The 15361-nt window shown below is 43.3% G+C and overlaps 1 protein-coding gene across 3 annotated transcripts in view; it reads left to right on the top strand.

The window, feature by feature from the left end:
* The window catches only part of PGM2L1 (phosphoglucomutase 2 like 1), a 92245-nt gene that overhangs the window by 16072 nt on the left and 60812 nt on the right, over window positions 1-15361 (top strand). For 2 of the 3 annotated variants that reach the window (XM_030556724.1, XM_030556732.1), the window contains one exon: window positions 11589-11756. In XM_030556724.1, the coding sequence (XP_030412584.1) occupies window positions 11589-11756 (168 nt within the window). Of the gene's footprint in view, window positions 1-7424; window positions 7444-11588; window positions 11757-15361 lie in introns of those variants that run through there. The other variant, XM_030556740.1, reaches the window with a different exon arrangement.

The raw sequence follows: 15361 nt of genomic DNA, 5'->3' as shown, positions 1-15361 counted from the left end.
AAAGTTGTCTTGTAATATATCATTTGAAAACTAATACCACATTGGCTGCTCATATCACTGGGAAATGTATATAATAACACTGTGTGTGAAATTATGGATGCTTTAATACTGTGTTTTGGAGACTGTAAACAGACAAAGGAGGCAAACCAGGCTGTTTTCCAGACAAAGGAGAAGGGCAAAAACCCCTTTTGTCTCAATTGCAAACAGAGCCAGGTGTGACCAGAGACTGGAACAATGGGCTGTTCACTTGTTTCGGAGATTGCAGGAAGATCATTTGCATTGTAAGGCCTGGTCCACACTACACAGTTAAATCGATTTAAACAGCGTTAAATCGATTTAACTCTGTACCTGTCCACACTACAAGGCACTTTAAATCGATTTTAAGGGCTCTTAAAATCGATTTCTGTACTCCTCCCCAATGAGAGGAGTAACCCTAAAATCGATATTACTATATCGATTTAGGGTTAGTGTGGACGGAAATCGAAGTTATTGGTCTCATTCCTTTAATGTAGCTACCCAGAGTGCACCACTCCGGAAGTCGATGGTAGCCTAGGACCATGGACGCACACCACCGAATTAATGTGCCCTAGTGTGGACGCATAAAATCGATTTTATAATATCGGTTTTATAAAACCAGTTTTAGTAATTTCGATTTTATGCTGTAGTGTAGACGTAGCCTAAGCCACAGAAGACTGCAGAAGTGGTGTCTGCTCCCTAGTGGATATGGGAAGCTGAGCCTCCAGGAGGGCTTTTTGACTTTGAAGACAAAAACTTTGAGGATATAAAGATCTGCTTGAAAGACTTCTGGGGGATCTACCAACTGAGAGAAGCAAAGTGCTACCTCCTTTGACCTATGAAAGATGGGTTCTTCTGCTAATCCAGCTGGAGAATTCTGACCCATTGATGTGAGTAAGAAACTAGGTTAGGCAAAGATGTATCTTGCTAGAGTTAAGTTTTAGACACTAGAAATAATATTATTTTTGTTTATAATCCTTTCATATCTCTTGCACTTTAACAAACATATTTAAGAGGTTTTTTTTTTTTAATAAACCTATTCTTAGTTTTACTACAGACCATCTCAGTGCTGCATATTGGCGTGGAGTGTATAACTCCAGCTGAGCTCACTAGTTGATGTGTGTCCTGGCTTTTTGGAGGTAGTGAAATTGGTGTTACTGAGCACTCAGAAGTAAGAGGGACAGGATGCTGCAGGGGAGACAGTTTTGGGGTGAGTTGGGACTGGAGGAGCTGTTGGGGGTGACCCTGCAAGGAGTAGCTGGTCTGGTGGAAGCAGGGATGAAACCACTGTGCTGTGAGCATGCTGCTTTTGTATCAAGATTCTGAGCCAAAGCTGTGCAGCCCAGAGACACCTAGAGTTAGAGGGCAGGCAGGACAAAACCTCTTACTGGTTGGGGTGAACTCCTAAACTGTCTCAGTATTACAGTACATTTACTAGCATACTGTAAAGTTTTATGATGATAAAACTAAAGTATTTCTCAGAATAAATGACTAAATAGGATTGTGATGTAGTGTCTTTCATCTTCTTAGGGTTGGCTGGCTTGCAGAACCGTAAGCAAGCGAAAATATGGTAATCTGCAATGAGTCTTTCAATTAGCATGAAATGAAATTCTCTTTTAGCTCAAAAGTAAAACCCTGCTTTTCAGTACACCTGCTTTTCGCCAGTATAGGCTCTGTCCCGGCAACCAGTTCAAATAGGAAAAATGAATCTAAACTAGATTAAATTCCTTTTTGGTGCACCAGCTTTTGAGGGGAACTAGCTGTTGCTGAACAGTGAGCTGAGAGAACTTGCGCACTGTGGTATTTGTCTTTTTGTGCATTTTAAACTAAATGTTACATTATTCTCTACCGTTCAGGGCTAATTTCCCATTGGTTGAAGAGTTTAAGTAGGTCAGACTTTTGGGACTAAATTGCTTTATATTTTTCTTTTTCTAATGAAGGATCATTAGTTTTGATTGGAGAAAAATGTTAAGCTATTATTTTAATCCTCTCTACAGTGTTTCTCTTAAGTGTAGCAGAAGCCGAGCAGTGTCAGGCAGTGCTAGTTCTAGCAACTGGCTGACCTTTGTGTGGTAAATGTCAACATGCTCACTCAATCTTTCAGATTCCAGTTGCCCTTTTTTTAACCTGTGTTTAGGACACTGCCTTAAGCTACTCTCCGAGGAACCGCTTCTCTAGTCTAAGCCATACTGTACCCAGTGTATGCATACAGTTGGGCTGTCTGATTATCACAAGACTTAATTGTGTTATAGCTATGTATTAATTGTATTACAGCTAAGTCTGCTTTGTTGGTGAGGCAGCTTTGAGTCTTGGGTTGTGTCTACACTACAAATGCTGCAGTGGCACAGCTATGCTGCTGTATTACTGTAGTGTAGACATTTACTGCAGCGATGGGAAAACCCCTTCCATTGCAGCAATAATGAGTACCCTCAAGTACCTCTTGAGAAGTAGTAGCTAGGTTGATGGAAGAATTTTTTTCCATCAGTCTAGCACTATCTGCACCTTGACTAAGGTTGGCTTAACTATGTCTCTTGGGTGTGAATTTTTCATACCCCATAAGCAATACAGCTAGATTGCTGACTGAAGTTTTAGGTAAACCAGACCTTGGTTACAGCTTTCATAGATTGATTTCCAAGGCCAGAATGGACCATCTAATCTGACCTCCTGAATAATACAGACCATAGAACTTCTCCAAATAATTCCTAGAGCAGATCTTTTAGAAAAACATCAGGTTGTGATTTAAAAATCATCAGTGATGGCGAATCCACCACAATCCTTAATAAGTTGTTCCAGTAGTTAGTTCCTCCAACCATTAAAAGGTATGCCTTATTTCCAGTCTAGAAGTTGAATATAGAGAAATACAGTCTAGCCATTGGATCATGTTATACCTTTCTCTGATAGGCTGAGGAGCCCTTTATTAAATATTTATTCCCCATGTAGATTTTTGTAGTGTGTAATCAAGTCTCTGAACCCTCTCCAGTGTATCATTATCCTAGAATCACGGGCATCAGAACTGGACACTGTATTCCAGGAGTGGTTGCACTGTTGCCAGCTTTTTGAGATAAAATAACCTCTCTACTCCTACTTGAGATTCCCCTGTTTGTGCATCCCAGGATTACATTAGCCCTTTTGGCCACAGCATCATAGTGGGAGATCATGTTCAGCTGACTGAAAAATGATTTGGAGGTTGTGGTGGACAATCACTGCTTCCCAGGGTAGAATTCCCCATTCTGTAAGTTTTTGACTCACTTTTTTTTTTTTCTGTTTCTAGATGTACACATTTTACATTTAGCCATGTTAAAAACTGTTTGCCTGCACCCAGTTTACCAAGCAATCCAGATCACTCTGTATCAGTGACCTGTCCTCTTCATTGTTTACCATCTGCAAATTTTCAGTGACTATTGTTTTTTTCCAGCTTGAGAGAAATAACTATCAAACATTACACCACCACATCCAGTTCAGGGTGTTCTCTGCTCAATTGTGTTGAAAAGGTTTCCTTGATCCATGCTCTCTTTATAAGATGCCTGGAAGGAACTTTCATTTCTGTCTGTTGAACTGGTTCTCCTCTGTATTTGAGGGCTAAAAAGCTTTGCAAGGTGCCTCATAAAATAGAAGGATTCTCACAACACTGTATAAAGTAAGAAGTCTGAACAGTGCCATAAAAGTAAGACGACCAGTTTTCTACTTTAAGTATTTTATAATCTAAGGGCCTGATTATCTGTAGTTTTTGTTTGGGTAAATGCTAGACTCCAGGGGGTAGAACCTTTTCTAGGTAGTACCATACAAATTGATGATGCTATAATCAATATAACTATAAACTATTAAACGGTACATAATCAGTAATAGCAAACTAGGAGTTCTCCAGTGCGATGTGAGGCACTACTTCTGAGTGGATGTTTAGCACTAGTAAGGGCCACTGTGGTGGCATGGCTTCTGTAGTGAGCTCTAGGAGGCAGTGCACAGGTACTGAGCCTCCTTGCTGCCATTCATAAAATCTGTAGATTAAAGGACTGAGTCCCATTCCAGACTCTCAGGGCTTGTCTACATCAGAAAGTTGCAGCGCTGGTGAGGGAGTTACAGCGCTGCAACTTTGAGAGTGTCCACATCTGCAGGGCATCACCAGCGCTGCAACTCCCTGTTTGCAGCGCTGGCCGTACTCCCGTTTTGTCTCGGGTGTAGAGGATCCAGCGCTGGTGATCCAGCGCTGGTAATCCAATGTAGACAGTTACCAGCGCTTTTCTTGACCTCCGTGGAAGGAGGAAGCCTCTGGTAATCAAGCTGGTTTCCTTTCCCGGTTTGCTCTCTCGGTCCCGGAGCCACCCAGCAAACCGCAGGGAAGGAGACCTGCTTGCTCGGGGTTCCGGGACCGAGAGAGCAAACCGGGAAAGGAGACTAGCTTCGCCGCGGTTTGCTCTCGCGTTCCCGGAGCCAGCCAGCAAACCGCAGGGAAGGAGACCTGCTTGCTCGGGGTTCCGGGACCGAGAGAGCAAACCGGGAAAGGAAACCAGCTTCGCCGCGGTTTGCTCTCTCGGTCCCGGAACCCCGAGCAAGCAGGTCTCCTTCCCTGCGGTTTGCTGGCTGGCTCCGGGACCGAGAGAGCAAACCGCGGCGTTCCCGGTTTGCTCTCTCGGTCCCGGAACCCCGAGCAAGCAGGTCTCCTTCCCTGCGGTTTGCTGGCTGGCTCCGGGACCGAGAGAGCAAACCGCGGCGTTCCCGGTTTGCTCTCTCGGTCCCGGAAACCCGAGCAAGCAGGTCTCCTTCCCTGCGGTTTGCTGGCTGGCTCCGGGACCGAGAGAGCAAACCGCGGGGAAGCTGGTTTCCTTTCCCGGTTTGCTCTCTCGTCCCGGAACCCCCCTTGAAGCCGCCCAACAGCGCTGCAGTGTGGCCACATCTAACACCACTTGCAGCGCTGGTTGCTGTAAGTGTGGCCACTCTGCAGCGCTGGCCCTATACAGCTGTACTAATACAGCTGTAACAACCAGCGCTGCAAAATTTTAGATGTAGACATGGCCTCAGGGAGGACAGTCCTGCCCTCTCCTTGCCCTGGCATATGAGTAGGTGAAAAATGGAAGTACAAACTCAGTTTCCTATAGCTTATGGAGGCTATTCTCATGTATGGGGCAATTCTGCCCTAAGTAAATGGGCAGGTGTCCTTTTCAGAGTCTCATCTTCTTACTCCACAGATCTGCTTCCTGTGTTGTCATTATATCCATGTTAACAACAGTAGGAAACACAGAATTTTAAACAGTTCATTTAAAAAATGTTTTCAACCTTCTTTCTGCCCTAGCTCTCCATATCCTGTTAATCCAAGGCACTCTGGGTGAGAATGCTCTGTGATCATTTTGTCCTTCAACTTTCCCTTCAGCATATTTCTCTAACTGAGCTTTTACTTTTTTCAGATAGCTTTGTCCCTTGCTGATGTAAAAGAGGTAGCAGTACCAAGGGAAATGGTCGCAGATTTTGCCTCTTGCTGCTGCTGAATGAGTTTTGTGGGACAGGGCTCTTAATATATACACATGAACATGTTGCCCCTCCTGCCAGCAAAAGATGTGGGGGAGGAGGAGTGCTTGAGGATCATATCCTTTGCCGCCTCTTTGATCATCTGCCTCAACGCTGTCCTTGTGCTGAGTTTCTGAATGGATGGGGCACCTCCAACAGCCCTCAGTGTCCTTTGTTACCTGCAGTGTTGTTTGCAGAGGGCTGGAGAAGCAGCATTTAAAAAAATCCCCCCTCCCAACCTATTTTCTGTAATAACTAAAATAACAGACTACAAGCAAGCACACTTCCATACTTCAAGCAAAAGGCTCCCCTGAAGTAGACCTCTGGCCATCCTGCCAACATATTCTATACAGTATCTCATTTCATAGAACAGAACATGTCACTGGACTTTTAAATACAGTAGAACCTCAAAGATATGAACACCAGAGTTAGACTGACCAGTCAACCAGACACCAAGTGAAGCTATAAGTAACCAATCAAGCAGCAGCCGAGACCATGTCCTCCCCTCCCCCCCCCCCAAAAGGCAAATACTTTACTGTACCTGTATTGCATCTTAAAGGTAGGCACATCTGGACCATCTGTATCCACCCCACTCCCACCCCCACATGCGGGGCAGCCGCTTACAGCAAGACACTGGGGTTGCCAGTCCATGGCAGCTGGAGCCAGCCAGCAGAGCAGGAGCAGCACTGGGATCTGCATTGCTTTCACCCCACCTCTCGCCTGAGGGGGGCAGGCTGTTTTCAGACACATCTCTGCAGATAGGGGGACAAGCTTGCAAGCTCATGAAGGGGCTGAGTAGGGAGCAGCTCAGCTGCTGCTGAAGCATGGCCTGGAGTGCTGGATCTGGAGCCCAAACTGTGCTTTATTCAGAGTTACAAACATTTCAAAGTTATGGACAACCTCCATTCCCAAGGTGTCTGTAACTGTCTGAGGTTCTACTGTAGGTATTCTGAGCAAGTTGAGGGCTTTCCATAGCATCTGCTTCCCCCCCCCCGTCCCCCATCACATACTCTTTCTATACCCAAAAAACTTGCGGAGTCCTCCACATATCAAATTAAGATTCAGTCTTCAATAATGTTCTACTCTTCTTTCAAGGTACTTGTCCACTGATCTCAGTGTGGGGGCCACAGTGGTTGGATAGCCAGAGGAGGCAAAGAATTCTTAACAGTAATCAGTGAAATAACAAGAGCTTAGATTGCCTAACTTAATGTCATCAAGGGAGGATGGGGAGGGCCATTATATTTCATTTAAACTGGTGAATGTGATTGCAGCAAATTAATTCTTTTTTACATTTTAAAAATGTACTCTGCACTGCATGCAAACCCAGATATCTCAAATTCTTGGATACATGTGACATTCTGTACCTTGAGGGAATAGCCTGCATCCCCATGTTCATCCTAGTAATATGATTGTGTGGTATGCAGAGTTTGTCATGTGGGGTGTCTTTGGAAGGCTCTTGATGCACTGAGCATTGTTATTATAGTAATGTTATAGGTTGTAATTTTTATGTATATAGTTATGAGACTGAAAAAGTGTCCTCATAGCTTAAAACAAGCCCAGACACAAACTCTCCAAGAGCAGAGAGGCAGTTCATACCTCATCAGGGCATGTATGGGACAAACCCAGCCCAGCCTCACAGGAACAAAGAACACTGGCCTAGGCAGCAAGAAAGGATCTGTTGGACTCTCAAGTGAGTCACTGCCTTTCCCTCGGTCATTTTGAGACTGTGGTGAGGTAATGCTCACTTGACTCTGACAGGGTGGGGGCGGATGGGGGCAAAACCAAGAGGGAAGAAAGAACATGATAAAAGGGAGAGACGTTTGCCATGCTCTTCCTCTCTTCCAGTTCCATCTATAGACATCACCACCAAGTGACTGAAGCACTGATCAAAGGGGAAAGCCTGGCTGAAGGCCAACCAGCCAACCTCTGGTGAGAAGCATCTAAGTTTGTAAGGACACTGAAAGTGTTCAGATCAGCTTAGAATGCATTTTTGCTTTTATTTCATTTGACCAAATTCGACTTAAGTTTTGACTTATTATCACTTAAAATTTATCTTTGTAGTTAATAAATCTGTTTGTTCTACCTGAAGCAGTGTGTTTGGTTTGAACCATGTCAGAGTTCCCTTGGGATAACAAGCCTGGTACATATCAATTTCTTTGTTGATGAACTCATATAAGCTTGCAGTGTCCAGCAGCTATAAGTGGACACCGCAAGGCGATGGTTTCTAGGGTTGTGTCTGGGACCAGAGATATTGGCTAGTGTCATTCGGTTGCACAATCCAAGGAGCAGTTTACATGCCAGAGGCTGTACGTGAACAGCCCAGGAGTGGGGGTTCTCACAGCAGAGCAAGGTAAGGCTGGCTCCCAGAGTCAAGGATTGGAGTAACCTAGCATATCACCGATCTGGATAACACCAGGGTAACCTCACATGTAAGGAGGCTTTGCAATACTACAGTTGGGTGAGCACTAATCAGAGGTCAGTTAAAACCAGTGTTGGAGTTAAGCCAGGTCTTATCTGCCAACTGGTGTCTAGAGTTAAACAGCAATTATTAAGGCGTCACACATGGTGACTAGACTCGCTAACTGTTTAGCTGAAATTTTATACTGAGATTCACCGTGGTGTGTTGACCACAGCCATACAGAGACAAAATGGAACCGCCTTCTAGCCATGGGCTCTCTATTAAACTTGTCTCCTCTGGAAACTGGTCTTTGAATATGTTACACCCAGCAGGGCCGAGCCCTGACAGTTCTGTACTCTCTGATTTATCTGGTATCCTGAAAGATGATGGTAAAGAGGGTGAGACTAGTGCTGGCAGGTGAAATCCAGTACTGATGTAACATTCATGGAATTCAGGGGTTAGCCCAGAAGCTCCTTGGTGTGAATTCATCCTTGGACCAGCACTACTGATTTCAGTGTCTCTACAACTGGGATGGATTTAACCCTGTTGTCCAAATATCAGAAATAGATGTACGGTACTGCATTTCCTGATACTCACAACATCTTTGTAGAACCTGCAGTGTAGGTGGGCTCTGAAGCACATCAGTCATTTTTATCCAGCCACTTCTCGCAAAATAACCTGCTGTACTTGGATCACTTCCAGTCTGACTTCCACCCTTTCACAGCACTGGAACTGCCCTTCTGGTAGTGTTCTTTGACCTCTTTTGTTTTGACTATGGCTCCCTGCTATTTTTCCTTTTAACCCATTTTATTCACCTGTTACATACACAAAGTGAAGGAAATGTTTTATCTGCAGTCTGTTCAAGATAGCATGGTGGGGAATGAATTTGACTCTGTCGTCTTAGTTTGTCTGATACAGATAACAAAGCTGAAACTGTCCAGTCCTCACCCCCTTTCATACATGTATTTTGACTGTACCAAATGTAAGATGTACTGTAAGCACACTGATCCTGAGTAAGAATTCCAGAGAATGTGTACTGAAGGACTATCCCTGAAGTGAACAGATGCCAATTCAGATGCTGCTATATCCCAGTGACCTAGAGGAAATCTACAATGGACAAGATCCTGATGATCTTGTAGAGCATGACTGTTTAAACACTTCTCTGGGAGGGAGGGGAGAGAGAGAGAGAGAGAAAGGGGCAACCCCAAAGAATTTTCCTTATTCACCAACCCTGGTATTTCTTCAGCGTCTTTTGATGCCAAACCGCAGGAGATGGGGAGAAGTCTTTAAGAAAGTCTTGGAAAATGTCAAGGAAATAGAGCAGCTACTATTTTCAGCTGCAGTGTACTCAGAATGCCTTATTGATGTTCTTTAAATATCTGTTAAAGGGGGCCCACATTTTACATCAAGGTTCACCGAGGAAGTAGCTTCTTGATGTAAGTTTTTAAAGGTGTTCCAAGCACCTGCAGCTCCCACTGAAGTCAGTTGTAGCAGCTCTGAAAATGGGGCCATCCATATTACCTTGTGCATAGAATAACTTTAAAGAACAAATGGTGTATGTGCGGTGCAGGGGAGAAGTGAAGGTCAAGAAAGGCCTGTGTAAGGCTGAGATGGAAACGTGGGGAGGGGAAGCATTGGAACAAATAGTCAGCATAGGCATTTATTACACACAGCGCTGGCAGAGGGTCTCCTTGCTTCATAGGCTCAAAAACACTGCCAATCAATTATAATAGACTATATAGATTTTCCATGGGTGGGGAAAATGTTTTCTAAAACCAGCCTCCACACTTCCAGCTTCCCCCAGCAAACACCAGGAAAATAATGCAGAAAACATTCTGAGGTTGCACAGTTGGAAATAATAAGGGTCCAACTTCAATGTTAATCAGCTGTTGTGCAGCATAAGACATAAAGATGTGCCTTTTGTAATGAGCACTAATACTTTACCCCAAAGAGGAATAGTAAATAGTTCATATGTACCATGTAGTATAAATACAGTGTACCATGTAGTATAAATACAGTGTATGCCAGGGGTTCTCAAACTGGGGGTCAGGACCCCTCAGAGTCGCGAGGTTATTACATGGGGGGGTCACGAGCTGTCAGCCTCCACCCCCAAACCTTGCTTTGCCTCTTGCACTTAAATGGTGTTAAATGTATAAACAAGTGTTTTTAATTTATAAGGGGGGAGGTCACACTCAGAGGCTTGCTGTGTGAAAGGGGTCACCACTAAAATAGTTTGAGAACCACACTCTTGTATTCTTCTGGATAAACCTCTAATTTATGTAATTCAGCCTTGCTTCAAATCAAGCCATAAAAGTTGCTGTTGGAACTGCAGTTTCTGCTTTGCATTGCCAGACTTTATAATGAACTGTGCAATCTTCACATTGCATGAATGCTGGGTTTTATATTTTAAAATATTTTTTACAATTCTGATTAAATTATTGGTACACCACAGTAGTAATTTTGTCACTACTTAGAGACACTGAAGCTGCTTGTGCATTCATATTTACATTGCCCTACATAAAAAAAAAACAACATCTTGTCCTAACCATTTTTTTACTACTGTGGGTGCTCACAGATCGAAAACACATTTGAGGCTGAATGTAACTTGAATATCCTGCACATGTCCTGACTGTGACACCAACTCAATTGTTGCTTGATTCCTCTGCTTGTCTCTCTCACCAACAGAAGTTGGTCCAATAAACGATATTTCACCCACCTTGTCTCTCTAATACCTGGGACCAACTCAGCTACAACAACACAGCATATCCTCTGCTTGAGTAACTTAATGCTAAACTGGACAAAGCACTAGAGAATGGTTCTGCATTACCTGCTAGAAACAAATAAGATTACCTAATGCTGTAGGGGGTAGTGTTTTGAAAGGCACCGTTGGAGCCCAACTCCCTCTGACTAACGGTGCCTTTGAAAATTTATCTGTCAGTCTTTTTAAATTCTCAATTCCTGGTGCCACTGACAAGCAATTTTGTTGCAGCTCTTTGAAATATAAACTACTCTAAGCTATCTGGTTCTGGGTCTTAACTTTGGAAAGGAACATCTTCTGGAGTACAATTCACTTCTTTAATTATTAAGTCATGCATAATTAGACATTGACTTTATCAGTTTGATGGATAATATAAAAAACATTTGTTTTTTAAGCGTTTTTCTGACTTTTTTATCCAACTTTTCACAGCTGCAGGAAATTATGGGGTATTTCAGACAATAGGAAGGTCAGAGAATAAATATTAATAACAGTAGGTATAGAGGTTCAGAAAGTTAAAGCTTTGTAACTGCTAAAACACAACTAGTTAACATCACTTGTCAAAATATACAAACTATATTTGAGCCTTGACTAAATTCTAGCAAGCTCTCAAGCAGCATTTTTCTTTATTTGCCTATATGTAAATTTTGATTATTATAGATAATATTTGTGTTGATATGCATAATTGAATATGTTTGAATAGAGAACATGTTAGAAGTGACAAAGGTTAGAGCAAAGAGTGATCCTTTCTTCCAACATGGAAATTGTATTATAAAAGAGCTTGACTTGTGGATACGGAGGCCACTTCTTCCTATCCTGTGAATTAGAGAATTATTTTAACACAAACTGCACTGCAATAGTAATTGTTCCATCAGATCCTCCTTGAGCAGTGGGAATAGAACCTTTGTTTTTCTTTTGCAGAACCCTAAAACAAAAGAGCAGATTGAAAACCTGGTACGGAATGGGATGAACAAGGAGCTGCGGGATCGCCTCTGTTGCAGGCTGACCTTTGGGACTGCTGGACTTCGTTCTGCCATGGGGGCAGGCTTTTGCTACATTAATGACCTTACAGTGATCCAGTCAACACAGGTAACCTGGGTAGCACTCTGCAGGCAGACTTCTTTTGTTTATAATTTCATAGTAATCGTCTTGATCACTTACAATTATGCCTTTCATCTTCAAAATTCACAATGCATTTAAACTTACTTGAAGCTATATATATGAATTGTCACCCATTACTGAAATCCAGCCTCGTGGGTGGAATGTGGCAACTATTCAACAGTACACAGCAACACCAAAAGGACAGGAAGTGTAAAAATACTCATCCAGCTAAATCTGCCCAAGGCATCTTAGGTAGGCCGGATATAATTACCTAAAGTGGAGTTTTGCCAGTGAGCTAAAGCTTTTTGTGTTAACTTCAGGGGACTCGCCTGACATTACATGAGCAACCGAAATGCTCTTGTTTGCAGGTCTTTGAAAGATGTAAATAATGAGAAGGAATTTTCTATATTCTCTATTTTCAGAGTTTCTGTACCCCTCCTCTCCCAGCATGTGAGCAGCAATCTAGTGAGGGAGGGGGGGTGCTTGCCCTTTTGAGAGAGTCCGAGTGTGAATTGAGAATATTTCTTAATATTTTGTATGGTTATAGTGCATACCTCAGTTTCCCCTATGTGCTGCATGTTGAACTAGGGTGGTGGGAAGAGTTGTCTGCTCTGGCAGAGTCTCAAGAGAATATGGCCACTTTGATGGCTGGACATGTGGTGCCTGTCAACTAATGACCCTGGATTGTCCCCAACCCCTGCAGGAAGCCAGCTGGGTTTTGTCCAGCTGCAGGACAGAGAGCTAAGGTAGATAATCAGGTGACCTTGTTCAGACCAGGAGGAGGAACAAAGGATGGAGGAGAGACCCTGAGGGTTGTATAATGTGGGCTGCTGGAAGCAGGAGACATGCTTCTGGACTGGAGACAAAGGAGGGGGGGCAGGACTGACCCAGGTGGACTATGCTGTAATTTTTTTTCTATTCTCTATGCTAAGTAAGGACTTTCTATGCTGTGTTCCAGATATGTAATAAACCCTTGTATTTTTACAATGCTATCTGAGTCACTGAGGTTGGGGGTGCATTGCTTCCTTTGGATGTGCATGTCTCCCCCAGGTGGCCAATTCGAGTGGACTCACTGAGTGAAATGGGTGCTGAAGGCTCTGAAGCTCGGACCCAGGAGGCAGTGAAGTGAAGGGGTTAACACTGTAAAGGGCTTCTCCCAGGGACTGTTCCAGAGCTGTGCAAGAGCACCAGACCTGTGGATCCTTAACATTGAGGCTCTTTCACTGCCCCTCATTTGAACCAGCATCTGGAAAAGTCCTGCCCCTTTGGATGGGGAACATAGAACATATATGCTTCATGCATATCACAAACTGTAAAGCAGGAGGTGGATGGGAACACACATTGAGATGCATGGAGCAATTCACATGTCTCAGATCTATTATTTTAGATTATATTCATCACCATGAAGTGTTTGCATGCTGAGAACATCACATTGAAATGAATGTGCCACTTCACACCTTTCAGACCCACCTATGCTGTCAATGGATGTGTAAAGGAGCCCTTCCCATCCTCGCTTCCTTTTTAAAGGACACTTCTGACAGCTTTAAAATCTGCATGCTTGCATTGGTTTTCTTTACATTACCTGTGACTCCTGGGAGTGCAGAGTAGGGTTGGTGATTCAAACTTGGGGTCATTTGAACTAGGGTTTCCAGAGATATAACCTGGGAGGGGAAAACCACCATTTTTCAAAAAATTGATGTGCGTGTGTGGTGTGTGTGTGTGTTTTTTTTTTTTTATTTTATTTTATTTTTTGCGCCAAGGTAGAGATCCAACTGTTGCTGTGATGCAGGTCAAAATGGTCTCAGTCAGTTTTGATCTCAGGTTTTGCATGGCACCTGCTAATTCTCTGTGGGACTCTGGAAAAATTGCTGCCCAACAGACCCACTCCTCTGCTGTATTTGGCTCTGCAGCAACTTCTGCCTTAATTTCCCTCACCTTCTTTTTGCCTCTTCTGTGTGTAGTAGTGTCCTGGCTACTTCCTGATCTCCGGGCAGATGAATATGGTGTTTTCAAGGACACACAACATGGAAGTTGATCGCTGAGGGAAAAGAAATGTGTGCGCTGCCAGGGTTGGCAGCATGTAGATTCTGGGTGATTCCTGGATCATGAGGTTGCAGAAGTTTGCAGGAGAGTGAGAAGTGCATGGGGATTGCTGGCTACAGGCTGATCTGGGTGAAGAGTTGGCCTACATTAGTATCATGTTTTACCCACCCTGCAGCATCTAACTGGTGACTTAAGAGGTTGTGATCTATTGGACCTCATGGTGATTCACTGAGGTGGAAATAATCTGGTTTTTTTTTATTCCTGGTATACACCTCAAACCATATCTGATAGCAGATTTGGACGGCATCAGAAATGTGTGTCCAGGAGCTGTGTAATAGTTTTATCTGATTTTGGCTGAACATTTGAATAATCAGTACAGTGACAATATGAAAGCTGTTAAGAGTCAGAACAGTATTGATCAGGAAATGGGCAGGTGTGTGGCTACCTAGTAAATGTATATTGCAGAGGTCGGCAACCTTTCAGAAGTGGTGGGCTGAGTCTTCATTTATTCGCTCTGATTTAAGGTTTCGCATGCCAGTAATACACTTCAATGTTTTTGGAAGGTCTCTTTCTAGAAGTCTACAATATATAACTAAACTATTGCTATATATAAAGAAATAAAGTTTTTAAAATGTTTAAGAAGCTTCATTTAAAATTTAAATTAAAATGCAGAGCCCCCCGGGATTGGTGGCCGGGACTCGGGCAGTATAAGTGCCACTGAAAATCAGCTTGTGTGCTGCCTTTGGCACATGTGCCATAGGTTGTCTATCCCTGGTATATTGTATGACACAGAAACATTCTTCTGAGTTATTGTACATGTCCATTCCACTTTAGATCCGTGCATGCCTCGTGCATGGCTGTTGGAGAACTTTTCCCCTCCCTGGTACTGGTTGAAGCTGTTTGAGTGTTCTGTTGCTGCATGCTATTGCATGCTGGTATAAGAGGGCAGAACTGCCCCTGACCCCTCCCAGTTACAATTCCATCACTGATGGTAAGAAGCAAGTCTTGCTATTGTCAGTTTATTTCCCTCACTCTTTGCATAAAGTCTGTTTCTCGTTCAGTAGTTAATTACAGTGTATAGTTAGTGATTTGGTCCAAAAGAGACTAAAAACTAAAACCTAATTTGATTCTCTGGTCTGGGACTGGTAGAGAGAGTCATACCTCTCTCTCTCTAGTGTTTAAGTCATAAAAACATAAAAATGGCTGTACTGAATCAGACCATAGGTCCATCTAACCCAGGTTCCTATCTTTGGACAGTGGCCAATGCCAGGTGCTTCAGATGGAATGACAGAACAGGTAATCATCAAGTGATCCATCCCCTGTTGCCCATTCCCAGATTCTGGCAAACGGGCCAGGGACAGCATCTCTGCCCATCTTGGCTAATAGCTATTCATGGACCTAGTCTCCATGAATTTATCTAGTTCTTTTTTTGAACCCTGTTATGGTCTTGGCCTTCACATCATCCTCTGGCAAAGAGTTTCACAGGTTGACTGGGTGTTGTGTGAAGAAATAGTTCCTTTTGTTTGTTTTTTTTAAACCTCCTGTTTTAA

The sequence above is a fragment of the Gopherus evgoodei genome, chromosome 1, assembly GCF_007399415.2.
Source record: "Gopherus evgoodei ecotype Sinaloan lineage chromosome 1, rGopEvg1_v1.p, whole genome shotgun sequence".
NCBI classification, from domain to species: domain Eukaryota; kingdom Metazoa; phylum Chordata; order Testudines; family Testudinidae; genus Gopherus; species Gopherus evgoodei.
The sequence above is the reverse complement of the archived record's forward strand: the minus strand, read 5'-3'. Positions and strand labels throughout refer to the sequence as shown.